Source organism: Ahaetulla prasina, chromosome 5 (assembly GCF_028640845.1).
Source record: "Ahaetulla prasina isolate Xishuangbanna chromosome 5, ASM2864084v1, whole genome shotgun sequence".
Taxonomy (NCBI): Eukaryota; Metazoa; Chordata; class Lepidosauria; order Squamata; family Colubridae; genus Ahaetulla; species Ahaetulla prasina.
In genome coordinates, this window is record NC_080543.1 from 101,498,618 (window position 1) to 101,524,073 (window position 25,456).

Here is a 25,456-nt window from a genome sequence, read left to right on the forward strand (position 1 = left end):
CTTGCCTTGACAGGGCTTGGCCCGTTCAATTCTAAGAGCCTATGCCATTACGTAATTTATTATCATGTATCCTTGTTTTTTAGGAAGGAAAAAAATGATAGAAGGAATGAAAACTATATTATTTTATTTCACAACTCAGATGTAATAATCAGCAATTCTGGCCAGACAATCCTAAACCCCAGAGATGTTTCATAGATGGAGCAAGGATGCTGCTAAGAACCTGGTTGGTATTTATTTATTTATTTATTTATTTTATTTGATTTTTATACCGCCCTTCTCCCGAAGGACTCAGGGCGGTGTACAGGCATAATAAAAAACCGACAATACAATATACAGATTTAAAATACGATTTAAAAAACTTATTTAAATTAGCCCAATGATTAAAATTTACCATACTAAAACCCCGTTTAAAATTAATAAATTTAAGATTAAAATCCCGATTTAAGCCAGCCCCGCGCGGATAAAAAGGTGAGTCTTGAGTTCGCGACGAAATGTCCGAAGGTCAGGTATTTGGCGTAAACCCGGGGGAAGCTCGTTCCAGAGTGTGGGAGCCCCCACAGAGAAGGCCCTTCCCCTGGGGGCCGCCAGCCGACATTGTTTGGCGGACGGCACCCTGAGAAGTCCCTCTCTGTGGGAGCGTACGGGTCGGTGGGAGGCGTATGGTAACAGCAGGCGGTCCCGTAAGTACCCAGGTCCTAAGCCATGGAGCGCTTTAAAGGTCATAACCAACACCTTAAAGTGCACCCGGAAGGCCACAGGCAGCCAGTGCAGTCTGCGCAGGAGCGGTGTTACATGGGAGCTACGTGTAGCTCCCTCTATCACCCGCGCAGCTGCATTCTAGACTAACTGAAGCCTCCGAGCGCACTTCAGGGGGAACCCCATGTAGAGAGCATTACAGTAATCCAAGCGAGAGGTAACGAGCGCATGAGTGACTGTGCATAAGGCATCCCGATCAAGGAAGGGGCGCAACTGCCGAACCAGGCGAACCTGGTGGAAGGCCCTCCTGGAGACGGCCGTCAAATAGTCTTCAAACGACAGCCGATCATCCAGAAGGACACCCAAGTTGCGCACCCTATCCTTTGGGGCCAGTAACTCGCCTCCAACAGCCAGCCGCGGCTGCAGCTGACTGAATCGGGGTGCCGGCATCCACAGCCACTCCGTCTTGGAGGGATTAAGCTTGAGCCTGTTTCTCCCCATCCAGACCCGTACAGCCTCCAAACACCGGGACAGCACTTCAACAACTTCATTGGGGTGGTCCGGGGTGGAAAAGTACAGCTGGGTGTCGTCAGCGTACTGCTGGTATCTCACCCCGAAACCACTGATGATCTCACCCAACGGCTTCATGTAGATGTTGAACAGCAGGGGCGAGAGAATCGACCCCTGTGGGACCCCACAAGTGAGGCCCCTCGCGGTCGACCTCTGCCCCCCTGTCAACACCGTCTGCGGCCGGTCGGAGAGATAGGAGGAGAACCACCGGTATACGGTGCCTCCCACTCCCAATCCCCCCAACCGGCGCAGCAGGATACCATGATCGATGGTATCGAACGCCGCTGAGAGGTCTAATAGGACCAGGGCAGAGGAATATCCCCTGTAGGTAGAAGAAACAATAGGGGAGAAATGAGGAAGGAGGAGAATTTAAAGCTTCTGGTTGTTGTTGTTTTTAAGTCATCCAATTTCAATCAGTGGGAAGGGATAAATGTAGGCTAGCTCTGAGCTGCTCTGAGATCCCTATTTTCTTTGATCCATTGTTTTTACATTAGTTTTCAACTCTGGAAAACCTATCCACATCAATAAAGGGAAAGATAATCATTTTTCCAGGAATGGAATCCTCCCCACTTCCTCCTCGTTTTTTTCCTAGAATTGATCCAAGATTGGAAGTAGTCTCTGTTTTCTGAAACATGATTGGGAAACAGCAATTGTTTTCAGAGCAATAAGATTTCATTTCATTTTTCATTGTTGTTTCAGATTTGGATTAGGTTCCTTCTTCACTTGATAGGAATTCAGCTGGGCTCCTACTGAGGTTACCCTTGTAAGAGCTAAAGTTTTGCTATTATTAAGCATTATGATTCCTGTAAGTCCTGGGACATAAAAAGAACATGCAATGATGCATATCTGGAACTTTGCAATATGCATTATTTGCATTTTCAGTTCTGCTTTATTTATTTTCTATTATCTCCTTCTACAATCCCCATTTTGAAACACTAGCTTTGAAAACAGCACATTTCACAGACACTGCAAAATCAATTCTGTGTGACAAATATGTGAGGCTAATAGACTAAGACAGATGTGCAAAACCTCAAATTCCATATGAAAAATTAATAACATAAATGGATTGCACAGAGATGAGCAAATTAGAATGAATCTATGTAACTGCTTTTCAAAGATGCCAGGGCTGTCTGCAAGCTATAGTAAAAAAAAACAAAAAACGTCAAGATGGTAGTTGTGATGTCCAGAGAAGGCACAGAAAAACTGACACTGCATTCATCAGATTGTTGCAGCCACCATCTTGATTTTTTTTTTTTGGGACAATTCTGCATGTTTTAGAGTGTGAGAAAATTAAGAGCAATGATGTGAATCTTCAAATATGTCCTGAGAATTGATGTCAGAGTTCAGGGCTCCTGAGACAAAAGCCACTTGGCTGTTCAGCCAAAATGGGTAGGAATGTAAGGGAAATTGTCAATTTTCAGGATGGCAGATACTGTTCATTGAACTGGTTTCCATATTTGCTGAGTAATTAAGCATGGAACAAAAAACCACCTGAATAAGTAAAAATCCTAAAACTGCTAGAGATCAAAGTTGCTTTCTACAGGGGCCAGTGAAGCATCTTGTAGAGGAGAGTCAAATGGTGAACCTTGAGCTATTTGTAAAAAGGAATAAAGATACAAACAAACAAACTTCAGAAGCAGGGTGCAGCCAGAGCATTAAGCATCAATATATGTAGAATTCCCTTGCTTTTGCCAATAGTAACAGAAGCAGAATGTGTTGTTCAAAATAGGTGAAAAATATGCAAACATGTTAAAGGTAAAGGTAAAGGTTCCCCTCGCACATATGTGCTAGTCATTCCCGACTCTAGGGGGCGGTGCTCAACTCCGTTTCTAAGCCAAAGAGCCAGCGCTGTCCGAAGACGTCTCTGTGGTCATGTGGCTGGCCTGACTAAATGCCGAAAGCACACAGAATGCTATTATCTTCCCACCAAAGTGGTCCCTATTTTTCTACTTGCATTTTTACATACTTTCGAACTGCTAGGTTGGCAGAAGCTGGGACAAGTAATGGGAGCTCACCCTGTTACGAGGCACTAGGGATTCGAACCGCTGAACTTTCAATCGATAAGCTCACCTTAATTTTATTTCTCAGAAAACAGCAGTTCATTGAATTGGTTAAGTTTAGATTCTCTCTTGGGGTTTCCCCCCATCCCCATCCTATTTTTGTTTTGTTTACATGAATGCTCTCTTTATTCAATAGGCTGGAAGTATACTCTGCCAAAACAAAACAACAACAACAACAAAAAACTCCTGAGAGTAACAGGAACCAAAATGTTACTTCACCCCAGGATTGTGCCTGAGTGCTCCTGTCCTTGACTGAAGACCAGAAGAACTCCAGATAGAATCTGCAGACATTCTTGAATTTTGTCAGGTTATTACAATTAATAGTTGAAGTTCGGGGGCCAATATAAATCATCAGCTATTAAGGTAACTTGGGTACATCTGACCGAATGTCATTCCGCGCAAACATCCGCAGGAAAAGAGCAATGGCATTTTCCAACAAATCATTTATGTAACAAGAATGGAATGAACTTCTGTTCCAAAGCAAATATTCTTGCCACACATACAATAGCATTGCTTTGCTGCCAAAATACAGAAAATAAACCTCCAGTGATTGAGTGCTGAGATTAAAAAACAGTCACCTTGTAAGTCACCTTTCCATGTACTGTACAAAGCTAGATCTTAATCTAACAATAATAGCTTACCTCTGTCTGGTAGGCATCAAATAAGTATCCAATTCCACTTGTATAATACTGGCACCTTTTAGTATACAAAGGCCTGGGTTCCTAGAAGAAGGAAAAGAAGAAATTAAAAAAAGAAGAATTAAAAATATGCTTTAAGTTACATTACAGATCTGTCTTTACTTCCCCTATGCAGCTAAGCTCTGGGAGGTTTTAAGTGAAATACAATACAGATACTGTAATTTTGAACTTTGTCAACTATTTCCTCTTTAGCATGCACTGATTTGCTTGGAAATTAATTATAGCGTTGACTCAATTTAACAGAACAGAATAACGAGTTGGAAGGGACCTTGGAGGTCTTCTAGTCCAACCCACTGCTCAAGCAGGAGACCTATACCATTCTTGACAAGTGACTGTCCAATCCTTTAGTAAAAGCCTCCAATTTGGTCAGGAAATTCTATTTTTGGAAAATAATTGTGTACATGTCTAAAACAGAAGTAAGTCATACAATGGATCATGCATTAATGTTTGGAAGATTATAGCAATACATATTTAGATCAGATTTCTCAAAAGGTAGAGAAGAAAGGAATAGTTTTAAGATGACTATTCTATGCCACTACTACTTAATGGCATAATGAATTCGTTCCCATCAAATTCTTCCAAATCTCTGAAGCAGTTCTGAGGGCGCTTCAACACAGGATGGGCAGGAATTAAGAATCCTTCTCATTGACAGAGTAGCATCCGAGAAGAGAAAAATACCATGGAATCTGCCCTCAAGTTATTTTTCTGAAATGTTTGCAATCTTCCCTTAAGCCCTTTGGGAATTAGTAGTGTTTTAATCAATGTAAGATAACATCTCTTATTCTATGACATCAAGGGTATTTTAAGTTATATAGAAACCATTATCTGCCACAGCAGATAAAAAACACCAAAAAGTTAGTTTCTGCTTTTGGTGCACAACAGAAAGATAGCAAGCGCTCAATTTGAACTTTTACATTCTCATTATTTGTTTCTGAGCATGCCAATCTTCTCTATCACAGTGCTTTTCAACTCACAAAACATAATGAGGGTGTACAACACATTCTGAAGGTAGCAGTCTGGTAAAATCTAGAGTACAATTATATAAATTTCCCTATTACCAAGTTATTTTGGAAGACCAGATCTTATGAATCAGAACTAACACTGATCCCTTTTGACTTTGGGAAATTGTTAGAAGACTAATCAAATATGTTAGAAATCTATGATTACTGAAACTTAAATCAATAGTCAACATAACAGATGCCAATAAAATAAAACAGCTAACAATAACAGATGTAATTCCATCGTAGATGTTTCTGTTAGACCACTATTATGCCTTGGAGGGTTGACTGAGACATTTTAATGTTTACAAAGCAAAAACAATAGCTTACCTCTACAGCAATTATAAAAGAAGTTGGATACAATAGAAATAACCCCATCATATACGAAAGCCAAACTTCAAAGTGCTCATTTATCAATTTCCATTATTAATTATTCTATCTTATTTTTGTTTGATAGATTTTTAGTTTTTGAATTATAAAAATGAAATCTCTTCACATTGAAAAGCAAGTTATGATACTATATTAAGTAACCATAAATATCTCTATGTCCTTGAATGGAATTAGCTTGGCTAAGAAACAAAACCTGACATGGCCATTATTTTAATGGCTCAAAGAGTAGATGGTTCAGTTCAGTCTTTGAGTAAGAAACAAGTTTCACCTAAGATGATAATGATGATGATGATGATGATTGATTGATTGATTAATTGATTTGTCAAGTACGTATTAGATAATATATATAAGCATGAATTGAATACATAAAATGAATACAATTAAAGGGAACATTAGATCAGGGATGGTAGACACGCTGGTGTTCTTATGCACACCCCTTACAGACCTCTTAGGAATGGGGTGAGGTCAACAGTAGCCAGTCTAAGGTTAAAATTTTGGGGGGTTTGGGATGAAACCACAGAGTCAGGAAGTGCATTCCAGGCATTAAACACTCTGTTGCTGAAGTCATATTTTCTGCAATTGAGTTTGGAGCGGTTCACTTTAAGTTTGTATCTATTGTGTGCTCATGTATTGTTGTGGTTGAAGCTGAAGGAGTCATTGACAGGTAAAACATTGTAGCAGATAATTTTATGACCTATGCTTAGGTCATACCGAAGGTGGCGTAGTTCTAAATTGTCAAAGCCCAAAATTTCAAGTCTGGTGGAATAAGGTATTTTGTTGTGAGTGGAGGAGTGGAAGACTCTTCTTGTGAAATATTTCTGGACATGTTCAATTGTATTAATGTCCGATATGCAATGCGGGTTCCAGACAGATGAGCTGTAATCGAGAATTGGTCTAGCAAATGTTTTATATGCTCTGGTTAGTAGTGTAATATTACCAGAGAAGAAGCTACGCAAGATTAGGTTTACAACCCTTAATGTCTTTTTGGCGATGTTGTTACAGTGGGCTTTGGCACTTTGATCATCTGATATGAGTAGGCCAAGTCCTTGACAGATGAGGGTCATCTACAAAGTCATGACCACTCAGTTTGTATTTTGTGTTCTGATTCCTTTTGCCAATGTGTAAGACAGAGCATTTGTTGGTTGAGATTTGGAGTTGCCAATTTTTTTCAATCTTCCAAGATTCCTTGGAAGAATCACTGTGTAGTTTCCATGAACATTTCTAATTATGAAAAAATATACATGGGTGTGTAAGTTTAGTTTAGTTTATTAAATTAGTTTAGTTTATTAAATTTCTAACCGCCCTTCTCCCGAAAGACTCAGGGCAGTTTACAGCCAGCATAAAACAATATACATAAATAGATTAAAAAACACTATAAAAATCTAATTCAAATTTGGCTAAACATTAAAACTGTTAAAAATCAATAGTAAAACCCCAATTAAAAACAATAATCCATTAGGCCAGCCCCGCGCGATGGAATAAAAGGGTCTTGAGCTCGCGTCGGAAGGTCCGGAGGTCGGGGAGTGATCGTAATCCCGGAGGAAGCTCGTTCCAGAGGGTAGGTGCCCCCACAGAGAAGGCTCTCCCCCTGGGGGTCGCCAGCCGGCATTGTTTGGCTGACGGCACCCTGAGGAGACCCTCCCTGTGGGAGCGCACAAGTCGATGGGAGGCTATCGGTGGCAGCAGGTGGTCCCGTAAATAACCCGGTCCTAAGCCATTGGAGCGCCTTTTATTTAGAAAGTGATTCTTTCAGATTTCAGATTTGTTGTGTGATATTAAAAACACTGACAGCTTTTTAACAGGAACACTGTAATTTTCATGCAGTTTGGTAGATAACTTCCATGAATATGATATTGGGCATTTCCTTTGTAAAGTATCGGAGAGCAAGATTTGTACGTTCAGAACATACAAAGAAATGGTTCTGAGAATTGAGGAAATGAAGAAACAGGATACGTTCATTGACTAAAATATATGGAAGTGAATGCAACGTGGCATTAACCATGTTATGTATAGTTATGCAAAAAGCATGACATAGATCATAGAGTTAAATTCAAGCTTAAAGATAAAAACAGACATACTCTACCAGAGCCACAATGGATGATGGAACTAAAGTTGATTTACACCATCGAGTATTAAGACTCTTCCTGCTCATAAAGCATATTCTGTTCAACTTTTCAAACTACACTGCACTACACTTTTGAGACATTTGACAGTTATTCTCGCATGACAGGTGTGGTCAGCCACAAATATTAGTGTTCCAGAAGCCAAATAGATGAAATTACTTCTTACTACCCACTTCGGCTCTTGTTTGTCCCTTTTACGCAGTAAATTCACACCCTTCCAAAGATTGAGTAATTGGGCCAAGGATTCTTGAAGTACTTTAATCAACAACTACTATTGCTGACAAAAAAAGACTTTATGCACATCAATAGTATTACAACTTTGATAATTCCTTCCACATATTCTAGTTAATTTCTGGTCTTACATATTCTAGTTAATTTCTGTCCCCTTTTTGGCCTATGTGTGCAAAAAATACATTGGTAGATCTGCTGGCAAAATATGGGATATTACAGTGGGTGTTTAGCTCCCAGATAAGCAACCATTCTACCACTAATAGCACCTGCTGAATTGGAAGACTTCAGCTACATGGTCAAGTTGCTATTATTGCCACATCAGTAAATGTTGTAAATGTTGTACCTTGATGAACGTATCTTTTCTTTTATGTACACTGAGAGCATATGCACCAAGACAAATTCCTTGTGTGTCCAATCACACTTGGCCAATACAAAAATTCTATTCTATTCTATCAACTTCAAAATTAGCCAATTTAATTCTTTTTATTTATTTATTTATTTATTTATTTTGTCACAACATCATACAAAAAGATTATATAGTATATACACATATAAACATATATAGGAAGAAGAAAAGAAAAACAATAGGACAGGAACGGTAGGCACGTTTGTGCGCTTATGCACGCCCCCTATGGTCCTCTCAGGAATGGGGTGAGGTCAATAGTAGAAAGTTTTTGGTTAAAGCTATTAGGATTATGGGAAGAGACCACAGAGTCAGCTAAAGTATTCCAAGCACTGATGATTCTGTTGCAGAAGTCATATTTTCTGCAATCTAGATTTTTTATTTATTTTATTTATTTTTTATATACATAAAACTCAAATTTTTAACCTATTTAATTTCAGTCTGAACAGGACATAACATTTCAAAACTTTGTTGCGTATTAGAGCATGTTTGCCCTCTAGAGGAAGTAACAGGACCCGCTGGGCAAAAAAACCAAGGAAAGATCAGAAAACGCAAATTGACTAGCTGCTGTACACACTTTTATTCTTGCAGACTTTAGCTTCATTGCTACCTTGTGGCAAAGACCATCCTGCAATTTTATCCATTTTTTAGATTTCCATCATTTTAACACATATACCTTGGGCAGAGACTCTTAAAACGCTGAGATATTTTCTCATTTAGTTTTGACACTATACGTTTTAATTTGACTTCTTAAGTATGAATATGCTTTTTGGGTACATATTCCAGGCACAGACTCTTTGAGCCTAGGTGTGTGAGAAAATCAACATAAATTATACTTCAATCTATCAAGTAACAATAATGCATAATAGCTACAGTCTGTTAATTAAAATACATTTGATAGAAAGTAAAACATCTATATTCTGTAAACATCATTTCAGTGCTATTTTGGTAGTTATAAAATATAAAAACCAGGTCAGGTTTAAATCAAAGAATAATACTGAAATTGAGATAAAAGAATTTAGTAATCTAGATACTTTGGTTTAATTGATACAAGGTTTAATTTTTCATACATCGTAAACAGTGAATATATACAATTTGCAATGCTTTATCTGTATGTTTTAGCATTAAATATGGTAATATGCACCAAAAATAATCTAGTACTTTTCATACAGAACTATATAATGCTCCATTCTTTTTCAGATTGTAGGTAGTTTTTTCAGACTGTAGCACCCACCCCTCTCCTAGAAGAATGAAATATTTTAGGAAATATTAAAAAGGCAGAGTATTATATTTCCCCTAAAAGAGAAATAGAAATCTTAAGGGAGACAGAAACTCAGAACCATAGTCCCCTGCCCCCAAGCAGATAATAAGATGAGGCCGGCTTTTAGAAATGCAGATTTGGTAGTCCATTCAAGACAGGATATTTTGAACAAAGGCAGAATTAGGTAGAATGGTAGGATCAGCCCTCATTCAAGATCCAAACCAGGAAAGCCTTTAAGACACAATAGGAATGGCCCAACTCCCTTTCAGAACACAAGCCTCTTCATTGCATCACCCAGCAGGCTTCAAACTTGACTTAGACAAATTAATCCCACATGGCCACATGGGAGTCTGCCTACAGCAACCAATAGAATACATGCTCTTGCCGCAGGAACAGGAAGCTCAAGGGCAAGGCCCAAGAGAGGGTCTAAATAATTCTCACTCTCCACTCCATGTGGTCAGCTGCCCGGGACTTCAAACCCATGTGGTCCTGTCCCTCAATAAACCATCTTTCCAATCAGCCTCCATGTTTACAGTGTCTTTCTCCCCATTTGGAACAGAATCAGATGGATATTTCTTCTAACAAGATTGAGGGTGAGGAATCATAGCTCTAAAATTGCATGTCACCTGGGCTTAATTTCAAATCTTCAGTTCAGTTTTCTGGTAAGAGTAGGGTTTGTCTTCCATTGCTTGAGGAAAATGAAAGGCAGTATCTTCATGTCAGAATGAAGAAAAAAATGACTTTGTCTCTGAGATAATGGTATCCCCCATTTTGGGCTAATTTTAAGAGTATCTAAATTTTGCCTGAAGGAAGGAATGTTGCACCTGAAAGAAAGAAGCTCCCCAATTTCTGCCTAGATGATGATGGTTCTAGAAAATACTTTAGTGGACATCACCTGAATCATGCATGGAATTTTACACACAGTCCAGGTGACATTATCTTCTACTGGTAGTTCTCCTGTGCTCTCCTTAGCTTCTATTTCTTAAGGAAGAAGAAATACCGCAACAGCTGCACCATGGCTTTGATTAGCATCACCTGGACATCATTAGGAAAGTAGATCTTTAAGATTTTAAACATGCCGATCCCCTTTGTCTTCCAGTTATAAACTGCAACTTACAGTCTGCTTGTATTAACTTGCCCATTGTCTAAGCAAAGGCCAACTTGCTTGCTTGTTAATGATTGCCTATTTTTAATTGAAATGCTGGGCTTTGCACTTAATAGCTGCTTTCGTTTAGGCCAAAGGAAGATAGTAAAAAGTACCGTCTACTTCAAGATAGGTTATGAACCAAAGCAAAAGAACAGTCAACATCCCACCCAGTTTTTACATTTAAACTACAGAACATTCTGCTTTAAAACTTAATCTATCCTCAATAAAATAGAATGAACAAAGCAGACTAAATATTTTAAAGAAAAATTAAATTTGCAGTTTGAAAGCATACTATTACTGGTAAATAAACTCAGTTAATGTTTTTAAAAGCTACTGTGACTCACATTAATGACTCACTAAGAAAAGAAACATTAAAAATAATGTACAAGGATTTTGTATTATCAGCACCAGTAAAGAGAGAAAATACACAGAACATTTTCTTTTAAAGCAACTTGCTAATTCAATTGATACGGATTATATATTATTTAAATTCATCTTCCTACTACCTTATTATTTATGAAGGAAATTGTACCTTCAGATAAAGGTGATAACACTTTTTTTTCTGAAGCCATTGGCATTTCTAAAATATATTAATAGGTTAAAAAAAGAATGGGCTTGTATGAACAAGCTAGATAAAACCTAATTTTTAAAAACATTTTTTCCTAAAACAAAATCACCAATTAGCATGATGCCTGCACTTCACTGACTCAAATTTCCATTCTGTTTTATGCTCTAGATCAGGGATGTCCACACTTGGTCATTTTAAGACCTGTGAACTTCAACTCCCAGTCAACAGTTTGGGAACCTTTTGGGGTGTTGTGAAAAAAATCACTGAGACACTGACAGTGACGTGAACTAAGAAATTTTGGGAATCCTTATAAGAGATGTTGTAGAAAAGTGGGGGAAAGTTATTTTGGACACTTGCTATTATTGCAAAATAAATCCACCAGATGGCAACATTCATGGAAGATTACTGATAGAAGAGAATACTTGCAGTTCAGGGTTGAACTGTGGGATCCTTTGTGGCTTCATTATCAAACAAGGTAATAAATATCATTAGTGGTAGATTGCACTCCCTTCTAGCACTGATAATGTTATCTAGTTTGGTAATGAAATGTCTGAAAAAACCCACCAAGCCCAGAGAGCATCTATTTTTTTATTTTTATTTTCGTCAAGCATGTATTTTATGACAGATACAAGTGTAAACGTAATTATAAATACATAAAAAGGATACGAATAAAAGAAAACATTAGGACAGGGTAAATAAAAGAAAATATTAGGCATGCTGGTGCACTTACGCACACCCCTTACAGCCCTCTTAGGAATGTGGTGAGGTCTACAGTAGACATTCTAAGGTTAAAGTTTGGGGATTGGGAAAGAAACCACAGAGTCAGGTAGTGCATTCCAGGCATTGACCGCTCTGTTACTGAAGTCGTATTTTCTGAAGTCTAGTTTGGATTGGTTTACCATGAGTTTGTATGTATCATGTGCTCTTGTATTGTTTTGGTTGAAGCTGAAGTATTCATTGGCTGGTAGGACATTGTAGCAGATGATTTTATGTACTATGCTTAAGTCAGACCAAAGACGGTAAATTTCTAAGTTGTCTAAGCCCAAAATTTCGAGTCTGGTGGCATAAGGTATTTTGTTGCGAGCAGAGGAATGGAGGACTCTTCTTGTGAAATATCTCTGTACTTGTTTGATTGTATTAATGCTCAATATGCAGTGCGGGTTCCAGACAGATGAGCTGTATTCAAGAATTGGTCTGGCAAAAGTTTTGTATGCCCTAGTTTGCAGTTCAATATTACCGGAGAAGAAGCTACGCAAGATCAGGTTAACAACTCTTAATGTTTTCTTAGCAATGCTGTTACAGTGAGCTCTTGCACTTAGATCATTTGAGATGAGTACTCCAAGGTCGTTGACAGAGTGAGGGTCGTCTGTTAGGACATATCCGTCCAGCTTGTATTTTGTGTTCTGATTTTTTTTTGCCAATGTGTAAGACAGAGCATTTGTTGGTTGAGATTTGGAGTTGCCAATTGTTTGACCATTCTGACACATAGTCAAGTTCTTTTTGTAGAGTAGCAGCATTGTCAGTGGGTGTTGAATAGTTTTACATCATCCGCAAAGAGAACACAGTTGCTTATAATATGATCGCAAAAGTCATTTATATAAAGGACCCCACAAGGGCCGTGGTGGCTCAGGCTGTAAGATAGCCTGTTATTAAAATACAGTAGCCTGCAATTATTGCAGGTTCTTGTCCCACCAGATCCAAGGTTGACTCAGCCTTCCATCCTTTATAAGGTAGGTAAAATGAGGACCCAGATTGTTGGGGGGGCAATAAGTTGACTCTGTAAATATACAAATAGAATTAGACTATTGCCTTACACACTGTAAGCCACCCTGAGTCTTTGGAGAAGGGCGGGATATAAATGTAAATAAAAAAATAATAATAATCACAAGATTATTATTTGAATGGGGAAATGCCATATTCTAGTGTGGCAAATTAAGCCATTTAGATCTTTTTAGGCCTGAAAGAAGCAAGGATGCTAAAGACATTTCCAAGTGGCATGCAATATGAAGATTCTTGGAATCAATAAAACTGCAATACAGGTAGTCCTCAACTTACAACCACAATTGAGCCCAAAATTTATGTTGCTAAGTGAGAAATCTGTTAACTATGTTTTGCCAATTTTACAACTCTTCTTGCCATATTTGTTAAGTGAATCACTGCAGTTGTTAAACCAGTAACACTGTTGTTAAGTGAATCTGGCCTCCACATTGACTTTGGTTGTCAGAAGGTCACAAGAGATGCTCACATGACTCTGGAACACTGCAACCATCATAAATATGAGTCAACTGTCAAGCATTCCAATGTGATCATGGGAATGCTGCAATGGTTGTAAGTATGAAAAATGGTCATGTCACTATTTTCAGTGCTGTTGTAATGTTGAATGGCTACTAAACGGACTTCTGTAAGTCAAGGACTATCTGTATAAACTGTGCATCTCATCATTCCTGCTTGCTGATTCAACAGAACAGTATCAAGAGTCCTAGCTACTATTCCCTGTCTAAGATAGGCACACTACAATTTCTTTGGTCTGTTGGTTGCAATCAGTAATTAACGGGATCTGCATGAAACAGTGCTGCATTGGTTCAGAATAGTTCACACTGTAGTTCATGGTCCATGTTAGTGAGTGATGAGAGACCCACTCATCTCAGCATTTGCTCAGGAAGGGAAAGGGATAGAAGGTCTTGTTGGGAACAGCCAGTCGCGATATGTCACGTGATGACAATGCCGCAAGTTTGAGACCCCTGGTTTAGAGTTTTCAGCCGGAGCAGGGGGTTGGACTAGAACACCTCCAAGGTCCCTTCCAACTCTGTTATTCTGTGTACCAGACTATGCATTTTATTTTATTTTTTTAAAAAAATGTTTGGGTATGGTTTTTTCCTTCTTTTCTAACCAAACTGTCAGTTTTATCTTGTACCCAGGGAAAAAGCAAGAGGTAGTTGAGACAGATGGCCAGCCCTAATAGCTGATGAATGTTGTATGTGAAGTTATAAATAGGGTCAGATTGATCTTTTTATCTCAGCTGTACAGTGTGAAAGAAATATCATGCCCAGATGCCTAGATTTAGAGACCCTGTTGCAGGTATTTGGGTATGAAATAAAATCATATATTATTCAAAAGAAAATGGGGATGGTCATTGCGCTCCATAGTTTCTATAAAAATACATTGCCCTGATAATGTGTGAAAGAAAGCAAACATTGAAAGTGAGGTACAGCTTCATGTGAGGCCCAGAAAATGCAGTATAATCTGAGGTTTGGGTGTTTAAGTACTGCTTTTTCTTAATTTGGGGCATTGTGTGTGTGTGTGTGTGTGTGTGTGTGTGCTTGTGTTCTATTAAGAGAGAGAAAGAGACTGAGAGATCAGTACTGTTGTCACTGTTAATGCCAAAAATACTATCAGAGTACAAACAGTGATTTTGCTTGCAGAAATGTACATTTCATCCCATAAATGTTAATTTAGGTCTTTACAGACTGATCAATATGAATGCCAAACAGGGGTTTCCTAGCAGAGATTTCATTCTGCAAATGCCTGGCCAACTTGCAAAAAACACATGTTGCTTTCCCACAAACAATGGTTTGTCAGGGGCCAAATCTTTGGATGCAGGATACTGACTCAGGCCTGGGAGAAGCAACTATAACTACTAATGAACTCTTCCCAAGTCCACTGAAGTGGGCAAGCAACAGTAAGTAAACTTTGTGTGGATTGCGGTGCCTTACCTAAACGAACGCCTCTCCAATGATTTTTTTTCTGTGTTGAAATATGATAACCTCAGCTACTAACCCCTGATTCAGCAGATCACGTTATTTTTTCTGTAGTAGCAGAAATAGAGAGGTTGTACGTCCTTATTTGAGATCATTAATGAACGGTGGCCTAAAACTGCATACCTACATATTGATTCTTTGGGGGATACACATCTTTACACAAAAGGAATATGACATCGAAGGCAGAAAAAACAGAAAGCAAAAAGCAGAAAAAACAGAAAGCAAAAAAACATAACTGCAAAAGATCTAACCAAATTTAATTTATACCAACACTCATAGAAAGTAAAGAAGATGACCATGAGGGAACTAAGCCAAACTCATTTCCAGAGTGAGGAGGCAAAGATTCTGTCTCAAGCCCAACACAATCTGAGGGGTGGAGACAATACTTCAGATGGATGCCTCCTTCATTTCACAGGAATGTAAGGTAGGAGGAGTAAAGATTCTGCTGCAAAATTCTGTTTCAATAATCCATCCCAATAAAAGTACAAGTAGTCTTCAGTTAACAACCATTTCTTTAGAGACTGTTGGAAGTTATGACAGTGCCAAGCAAGAACCCATACTACTGATCTTTGAAGTTGGGGCTTGCCTCCACATCCTTGCAGTCACGTGATTGCAATTCAGGCAGGCAGTCCACAATTACATTGCAGCCTCTTAGAATAGAATAGAATATTTTTATTTATAGACCGCCCTTCTCCCGAAGAACTCAGGGCGGTGTACAGCCAAGAATAAAATTAAGGAAAAAACAACAATACAAAACTAAGAACAACCCTTAAAAAACCTATTTGATATGGCTACTTATAGATAAAATATTACCCTCTAAAATTTACAAAAAATTTAAAACCCATAAAATCAATTCGATGATTTAAAATTTAAGCGAGTCCAGCAAGACGAAATAAGTAGGTTTTAAGTTCGCGGCGGAAGGTCCTAAGGTCAGGTATTTGTCGGAGTCCAGGGGGAAGCTCGTTCCATAGGGTAGGAGCCCCCACAGAGAAGGCCCTCCCCCTGGGGGCCGCCAGCCGACATTGCTTGGCTGACGGCACCCTGAGGAGCCCCTCTCTGTGAGAGCGCACCAGTCGTTGGGAGATAGACATTGGCAGTAGACGGTCCTGTAGGTATCCCGGTCCTAAGCCATGAAGCGCTTTAAAGGTAGTAACTAACACCTTGAAGCGCACCCGGAAGACAACAGGCAGCCAGTGCAGTCTGCGCAGGATAGGTGTTACATGGGAGCTCCGAACCGCTCCCTCAATAACCCGTGCAGTCGCATTCTGGACTAACTGGAGTCTCCGGGTGCTCTTCAAGGGGAGCCCCATGTAGAGAGCATTGCAATAGTCCAGGCGAGAGGTAACGAGAGCATGAGTGACCGTGCATAGGGCTCTTGCGGTCATGTGATCGCCATTTGTGATCTCTGCTGCTGACTTCTGACAAACTGTTTTAATGGGGAAGCCAGCAGGAGGTTGTAACTGGTGATCATGTGACTCAGCACCCAACGACAGCCTAACAATTGCAACTAGAAGTGCCAGAACTGCTCATGAACACAGTGACGTGGCATTATACTTTATGACCGTTGCTAAGCAATGGAATTCTTGGCCCCAGTTACCTCTGTTAACTGAGGGCCACAGCAGTTTGATACTTTGCAGGAGTCTCTTTCCTGGCCTGCTCTACATTGGAGCTGATTTTGCTTTTTACTACTCATGTCTTGCCCAATCACAACTTTTTCAGTCTTCCTTTTGATTTCCACCCACCCATTTTTCCATATTTTTTACATAAAAGCAAAACTAAATTGTTACAGACTCAATGGGGCCTTCTTCAACAAACAGGCTTTGGCAGTCCTAGGACACGTTAGCACTTCCGTGTTATGCTTATGCCAACCTATTATTAAACCATTTTAAGAAAATCCTGTTCAGATTGAAACATTGTGGCAATGGCTTGCAAACTATTCAGTCCAGCTACAGACCACCATGAACTCACTTTGGGCTTTCCCATTTTTCTGTTTTACAAAGGAGCCACCTTACTTCCTGTTGGGGACAGTTGTAGAGGAATCTTACCAGATATACAATATGCATGTGTGTATGAATATACCAGTGGTGGGATTTAAATTTTTTTACTACTGGTTCTGTGGGTGTGGCTTGGTGGGCAGGGCAGGGTAAGGATACTGTACAATCTTCATTCCCTCCTCACTCCAGGGGAAAGTTAGTGCAAAATCCCCATTTCCTCCCAATCAGCTGGGACTCGGGAGGCAGAGGATCGATGGGGGCGGGGCCAGTCAGAGGTGGTATTTACTGGTTCTCCGAACTACTCAAAATTTCTGCTAACAGTTTCCAGAACTGATCAGAAATCTGCTGAATCCCACCTCTGGAATATACTCATGCATATTTTTATACACAAAGTTAAACTGAACTTATACATATAAAATTAAAGCATCAACATACATATACATGCAGTTTTTTAAATATTGCTTCTTATTTATCATGTATACAGAAGGTTTCTGGTTCAAGATATGTCAGAAACTTTTTTGTTCTTTTCCTGGGCTTCCTATTTTTCCCAGTGCTTTTTTTCCCTACCAGGTTCTTCCAAATGAGCAACCTTCCACTTACAAAGTAAGAGTTATAATCTTTGTGCTATTCCATGGGAAGGATAGCTCTGAAAGGTATAACGGACTATACAAAGCATTGAATCAGTTTGAAGGTGTATTTCTGTGTTTGTAAAGTAGCCAACTGCTGGGGTTCACTTGCAACAAATGGACAGGAACGTGACAACCTGGAAAGGCCTATTTGGGAAGTGGAGCAGAAAAGTATATCCCGAGGTAACTCTGATGATGGGTTGGGGACTAAAGGAAGCAATGTCCCTTTCTGCTTTCCAGAAGTGGTTGTTGGTCTGTTTTGGAGAGATCAACCGGCGTACATAAGCCTTTAAGTTTTGGAAAGAATTATATCCCTTATTCCTTGACCCTGTTTGAGTAAAAGCCTATCATGAAGAAATTCAACCAGCATCCCACCTGGTTTACTCCTTGCCTTTATTATTTATTAAACATTTATGCATATTTGTTCTAGTATAAAATTTACAATGAAACACTTCTGTACTATTCATTCATTTATAAAATAACAGACTGTTTAAATATTGCAATACAATCGTTCTCTACTCAAATTCTCATTCATTCAAGCTACCAAATGCCTTCCCTCCTGGCTTAGTTTACCCTCTTTAGTTTCTTTGGAAGTTCGTATTACCTTTACCTTCTATTCTGCCTCTCTCGCAGCAGCAGTGAAGTTTTCCATATATGTTTCCAACGGCATAATAAACACACAGTATAGTTCTATATGAGCTGTTCTCCATTTCATTGGCTACCCAATTATACATTTATCAATTATTGAAGAAGTATCACTTGAAAGTTTTATCTCTTTTCTTTTAAGGAGGGCAATGCTGGGTACAGAAGAGAAATTGTTTTGTTTTGTTTGTTCTGCAAGGGTATCTGTTTGCAGCATGTAAGGCCCAGTGTCGCTGCTATGTAACAATATATGTGAAAACAACATAATTCATGCATAATAGGTTCCTGTAATTTTCCTTTTTATCTGCACTAACATCATTACATGCTACTTTCAGTTGCATTTGTTTCATCCGATTCAGGCATTTCAGTTGTTTTTAAAGATGAATGGTGGGTTCAAATACACAGATGCTTGATGGAAATAAAAGCAAATTACAAGTACTATAATTCTGAAATATAACAGGAATACATTAAACCAAGCTACCTTTACATCCGTTTCTAATTTTTAAAGTGCTTTTCTTAAGTGAAGTGTTTTTCTTCTGAACTGGACAAATCATTGTATAGACATAGATATAGACAAAGATACATGCAGATATTTCCTTTCTGCTATTTATTTATCAAGTTTTCTTCTAATTCATCATCTTTAAAAAACAAAATAAAACAAAAGCACCTATCACTGAGATGAAAAGATACTAAACTTACATTATTCCTGATGTTCTTTTAAAAAAATCAAGGAAAACATATTTTCCTGTGTTTAAAATAGGGATATACTGGCAAAAATGGATAGCGCTGGCAGTTTTCATTCCAGCTCTTGCTAAAGAAATCACAGTAAAGTGCCAAGTAAAGCCCCAAGGTTAAAGGCGTTCATGGTTCATTTGACATTAGCAATTCATTATATACTTTAAAAAAAAGGGGGGGTTCCATGGACCCCTAGGGTTTGGTGAAGATTTGAATGGAATCTGCAGGACTAAAAGAGGGGGGAAATTCTGAAAATGATGGAGGGTTTTTCTCTCTTAGTCCTTAATGGAAAACTTTCCACAAGAGGAGAAAAAAAATTCTATAAAGGATTAAAGAAAAACTGTCTATAAGCGACTAAGATGAAAAACAAAGAAACAAAAAATTATCTTCAAGGAACAGATAATTTTTCTCCTTTAGTTCTTTGCAGAGAATTTTTATTTTCTTAAACACTGAGGCACAGCAGAATGTCAGCTGACATTCAAAAGCCTACCCCTCCTGGTCAGACATTCTGAGGGGAATTGCAAGTCAACATACAGAAAAAAGGGGAAGAAAGTGTTAAAGCAATGAAAAGGAAAAAAAGGAAGCAGAAAACAGAAAAAAGTTAAAGAAACAACTTCCAGTTTTCTTCACTGCAGTTATAAATATATTTGAAGCCATGTCTCCCCTTCAAAATTATATGATTCCCTTCTCCCCATATTCTCCTCTTATTAATCAATAAATCCAAAAATCATCACTTCCTCCAGATTTTGAGGAGAAAAGTTCCATTCTCTGGAAAAGTCTGAAAGTCTTTGTTATGCCATCATGTTATTTTATATTTTTCAAAAAATTGTAGGACTTTCCTCACATACTCCTCTTTCTAATGCTAAACAGTATTCTGCCATGGTATAAGCAACTCTTTTTTCTTCCAGCTCCAACTATTCATTTCATGGTATGTGAGATGAGGTTTCCTTTTGATAAAGGTATACAAGTGGGACTAAAGGGACAGAAAATATATAGCTCTGTTTTGTTTATCTCTAAACTGCACAATATCTAAGCAGAGTTTTCTGGAATCTCAAGCATCCATTCCTATTGCAATCCAAGACAGACATGGAAAGTGACATACTAAGGTAATCATGATCCTAATGGAGATTTTTTTTTTTAATGGTATGAAGAGGAACTCCAAATGAGGTGATTCCATTTGCTCCCACTGATTGTATAATCTGGTTTATATCATTGGTCAAGCAAATAAGTCCTACGATCTTATCAAGGCTACACGTGGATAGGCCAGGTAACTTATACAAACTCAAGCAAGGATTGCCAAGAGGGGCATCTGGTGCAATCCATTCCAGCAAGAGAACTATGGTTGCAGATGGGTGTGATTTATCTGGACAGTATTGAATTGGGTGGAGGCTGAATGGCAAACAATCAAAAGCAAGGAAACATATTTGACATGTTGGATCAGCAAAGGCAGTACGTTTCAGATGCCTTTAATATTTGAAAATCACAGTTAATAGTTAAAGAGATACCTTAAGTATTCAGAATCAAAAATCTATGTCTGCCTCACTTGGCCAGTTACCCTTCAGTCTCAGTGGACATGAGCTCTGTTTTAATGAATCATTAAGAAACATCTCACACTGTTTCTCTTCATGCAAATGTCACCAAGTGTCTCACTTTGAAGGATCATCAGCTGCCTTTCATTTCCCTATACCTGTCCCATTGGTTATTTTTGAACTGAGGTTCTGATCCCCACTGTTCACTTTAGGCTTGGAGGTATCCACAGAATATGGCAAAATAAATAAGTCATGATGGCAGCGGGGTGGGCTATATTAAAAAAAGGTCTTTTTTTTAATATATCCAACCCACTTGAAAAACAGGCAGAGCTTCAACTACATTGTTGTACCTACCATATTGACTTTTTTTTGTCCTGCAGACCTTCCTGCTTATGCTTCAACTTTTACCAAGGACAAATAGTGGTTTAAATTCATCATGCAAAATGTTCAGAACTTACACAATATAAGAAACTAAAATTCTTGCGACTTGTCCACGTGAAAAAAACAAACCTGCTTTATATTTTTATATCATTCATTCATTCATTCATTTATTAGATTTTTATACCGCCCTTCTCCCGAAGGACTCAGGGCGGTGTACAGGCAAATAAAAACAGACTAGACAATAACCTATAAAATGCAGAATTAAAAAACTTATTATACTTGCCTAAAATTTTAAAAACCAGGTTAGTGACAACAGCTCTTTAATATAGTGTGACCCAGCAAAACTCTGGAGAAAAACCTCTCCTTATATACACTTCAGCCTGAGGCTGCATCCAATCAGAACGAGATATTTCCGCCTAAAACTCCCGCCAAAACTTACAGTAATACATTACACTCCTTCCCTCCCAGAAGGCACTTTGCCAATATTTGCATATTACTTCTCTCGTAGTCCTGCAGGTACGTGGGCGTCTCCTGACTCTCCCGGACCTCGCAGTTCCACTGGAGTTGAGTCGAGCTTGCGGAGGGACTTTTCGTTCCTCTGAGCTCCTCCTCCCGCCATCCGGCCCTGGATTATTCGCCGGCTCGGACCTGCTGTCCTCTAGAGGGACCGGAGGGTGTCGCTGGACCTCGCCTGACTCAGATAAGTCTCTGTTTGGTTCTTTGCTTACGCTTTCTGTTTGTTCTTGGCTCCAGTCAGCTGTGGGGTTAATTAAATCATAGTCAGGGCTGTTCTCGCCTAATTCTGCCTTATCGCTCAATCTGTTTCTTAATTGATCTATGTGGCGCCTCCAGATTCTGCCATCGTCTAGTTCCACTAGATAAGATTTGGGGCCCGTTTGTCTATGACTATCCCCTCTTCCAGTTAGGGCCGTCGCTGTAATTATGTGCCCACACCGAGTCTCCTATGTTTAACTCTCGGATTCTATCTGGTTTTGTTTTGAACCCGTCCTGTCGTAGTTCGGTGTAGCCGGTCTAGCGGGCACCGTAGCTTCCGCCCATTAATAGCTCGGCTGGGCTGCGGCGGTGGCCACACAGGGGTCCTGTGTTGACGGTTAGGAATCGTCGATTGTGCCTGCCAATCGCCGGGGCCGCCGTGATAGCGCTTCTTTCGCGACAAAACGTTCAGCAAGGCCGTTCGACGCGGGTGGAACGGCGCTGAGAGGGCATGTCGGATGCCCTCTTCAGCCAGGTACCCTTCAAATAATGCTGCGGTGAACTGTGGGCGTTATCGGACACGAGGGTGTCCGGTAGCCCGTGCGTGGCGAAAAGGTGTTTTAGTGCTGAGATGACAGCTCGCGGTTGTGGATTTCATTAGGATGATCTCCAGCCATTTGGAGAATGCATCCACCACAATTAGAAATGTTTGGCCGTGGAAGGGCCGGCAAAATCAATGTGTATGCGGGACCAAGGGCCTTGGGGTTTCTCCCACTCCAAAACTGGGGCCGTGGTGGTAGTGGTCTGGATTCCTGACATACTTGGCATCGGCCAACCCTGTCACTGATTTCCCTGTCCATTAGGGGCCACCAGACATAGCTCCTAGCCAAACCCTTCATCCTCACAATTCCTGGGTGACCCTCATGCAGGAGTTCCAGAACTTTTTCTCAGCTTCTCTGGAACTACCACCCTATCCCCCAGAGCAGGCACCCCTTGCACAGACAATTCCCTTTTTCTTTACAAACTTTGAAACGCTCGCGAGCGGGCCATCCCGAACCCAACTGATTACAGTCCTTAAAACAACGTCCCGGTAGGAGGCCGAGCCACTTCCTGCGATGTGACTGGCCCCGAGTCCAAAGAGTCAATTAGTAGAACGGGTGTGCCCGGGTGGGTCCTCGATTTCCCTGGCAATGGGCATCTGCTCAATGCGTCCGCATGCCCCAGCTCCTTTCCAGGCCGATGCTGCAGTTTGTAGGAGTATGCGGTCAAAAAATAGTCCATCTGGTCAGTCTAGGTGAGAGTGCTACTGGCGTTGGGCGGTCGCCAGCCAGTAACCCCAATAGCGGTCTGTGATCAGTGACAATTTCAAATCTCTCCCAAAAGCGTATTCGTGAAATTTTTCACCCTGACACTATTAGAGCCTCCTATCTAGCTGGCTGTAATTCCTCTCAGCCGGGGACATCGTTCGTGAATAGAACGCTATAGGGGCTTCAGTGCCGTTTGGGAGTCTGTGGCTAAGTACAGCTCCTACTCCATAGGGGGACGCATCACAAACCAATACTAACGGCAGTCTGTTGTTGTATTGTATTAACAGGCTATCGCTTGATAGCAAACTTTTTACTGCCTCAAATGCCCTATTCTCTGACTTCCCACGACCAAACAGTGTTTTTCCAAGCAATTTATGCAGCGGTTCAGCAACGGTTGCCTTGTCTTTTAAAAACACGGTAAAGTTTACCAGACCCAGGAAAGCCTGGAGTTCTGTCTTGTTTTTGGGTGCTGGGGCTCTCTTTATCGCCTTGACTTTGCTCTCAGTGGGTGAATCCCTTTTTGTCTATTCTATAGCCCAAAATTCAACAGATTCGACCCCTATCTGACACTTGCTTGCTTTGACTTTTAATCCTGCCGACCTAAAATGGCCAAAACTTTCCTTAATCGCTTCCCCAGTTCTCTTAAATCTTCCCTGATACCAACACATCATCGAAATAGGGTACGACTCCGGTAACCCTTGTAGGAGCCGCTCCATCAAATTTTGGAATAGCCCGGGCCACACTCACCCGAACTGTAACGGGTGCACTTAAAGGCACCCGGTGCGTTACAATGGTCTGGGCCTCAGCTGTGCTAGCATCTACGGGTAGCTGTTGGTGCGCTTGTGCCAAGTCTAATTTGGCGAAAACTTGTCCGTGCCCTAGTGAGTGCAATAAGTGTTGCACTACTGGAACTGGGTAGGCGCTCTTTGCAATGCTTTGTTCAAGGTAGCCTTGTAATCAGCGCAAATTCTTATGGACCCGTCTGGTTTTATAGGGGTGACGATTGGCGTCTCCCATTTGGCATGGTCAACTGGCACTAGTATCCCTGGCTGACTAATTTATCTAACTCTTTGTCGATTTTAGGTTTGAGTGCAAAGGAACCCTCCTTGCCTTTAACCTAATGGGAGCTATTTGGGGTCTAAATTGAAGGAGATAGGGGTCCCCTTGTACTTGCCTAAACGGTCCTCGAATACGTCTGCGAATTCCTCCAGTAGGGCGTTTTGCAGGTTGCATCCGCTCCGGTGGACGCCAGTCACCCCCATTCCCAACGCCCGGAACCAGTCTAGCCCCAGCAAGCTTGGCAAGGTTCCCTCGACTAACGTGATGGGCAGGGTCTTTTCGTATGTCCCGTACTTTACCTCGGACGGTCGTTGTCCCTCGAACAGGGATGCGGTTGCCCTGGTAATCCTGCACCGGGCCGTTGTTTCTGTAGCTTGCGCTTTGCGATGTCGGCAAGGCTTTCACAAAAGTGTCCCAGGACATGATTGTGATAGCTGATCCTGTGTCTACTTCCAGTCGGCACGGTACGCCTTCAATTGTCGGGTTTGTGAAGATCTTTTCTTCGATGCGGGTAGCTGCGTGGTCTATGGTAACAGTCATTCGGTTTGACTTCGCTCTTTCTTTCCTGGCCAATCGCGGGCGCTCGCCGATCTCGCGCTCTGATTGGCTGGTTTGAAATTTCGAATGTGGGGTTTGCATCTCTGACTCAGAGCCGCTCTGATTGGCGATTTGAATTTTCGCGGAAGGTTGGGGTGCTCGGCAGACTTGAGCCAGGTGCCCTTCCTTTCACACCGCCGGCAAATGGCGTCCCTGAACTTACATCTTTGGCGCTGATGTCGCCCCCAACTTCCGCATTCCTCCGGGTCTTCCTTGTCGATTTTCCGGTGTAGTGGACTTCTTCCTCCTCTTCGCTGGTTGACTCACGATAGGTTTCTTCGTGGTGGACTGTGCTCGGCTTTGCGCCCGCCATTGGCGTGAGTCGCTTTGTAAGGTGTCTGCTGCATGGTTGGACATCTCATGGGCTCTGGCTTCGTCCAGGCGTTTATGTCAGGTTGCTCTTGGCTAGCAACCGTCTCCTCAAACGGATGTCTCTGACCCCCGTATAAGTTGTTCCAGCAGCTCTTCGTCCAGATCGCGGTACTGCAATGCTTGGAGGCTTGTCTCAGGGCTGCCATGTAGTCGCTGATAGACTCGCCTTCTTGTTGCCTCGCTCCCCAAACTCGTACCGTCGAGCGTATTTGGGCGGGGCTGGTGCGTAGTGATTCTTCAGGAGGGTCTGAAGGGTCTGCCACGATCACGGAGTGTAGCGGTGTTGGCTCCGCTGCTTCTGCGACGGCGATGACTGCTGACCCACAGTGGCTTATGAAGTAAGCCCGTTTGCGGTTGTCGGAGACTCCTGTAGCTCGTTTGCCTCAGGAAACTTTCAAACGGGTCATATATATTCCCCATGTCTCCTGGGCAGGGTCAAGCGAGTGGGTGGCGTGTAGCCGGTCATCGCTGCATGGCCACCTTGCTGGGTTTGATTCTCGTAGTGAGTTCAGCTCTGTTCTGGTGCTCTGCCTCAAGATCCCACCTCGTCGCCAATGTTAAGTTTGGGTATTGACGAGGCAGGAGACCAGGTTAGTG

General features: G+C 40.9%; 1 protein-coding gene across 2 annotated transcripts in view; it reads right to left on the reverse strand.

Moving 5' to 3' along the window:
* TMEM255B (transmembrane protein 255B) overlaps window positions 1–25,456 on the reverse strand; it is a 57,469-nt gene that overhangs the window by 11,853 nt on the left and 20,160 nt on the right. For both annotated transcript variants that reach the window (XM_058185224.1, XM_058185225.1), the window contains exon 5: window positions 3,968–4,048. In XM_058185224.1, the coding sequence (XP_058041207.1) occupies window positions 3,968–4,048 (81 nt within the window). The remainder of the gene's footprint in view (window positions 1–3,967; window positions 4,049–25,456) is intronic.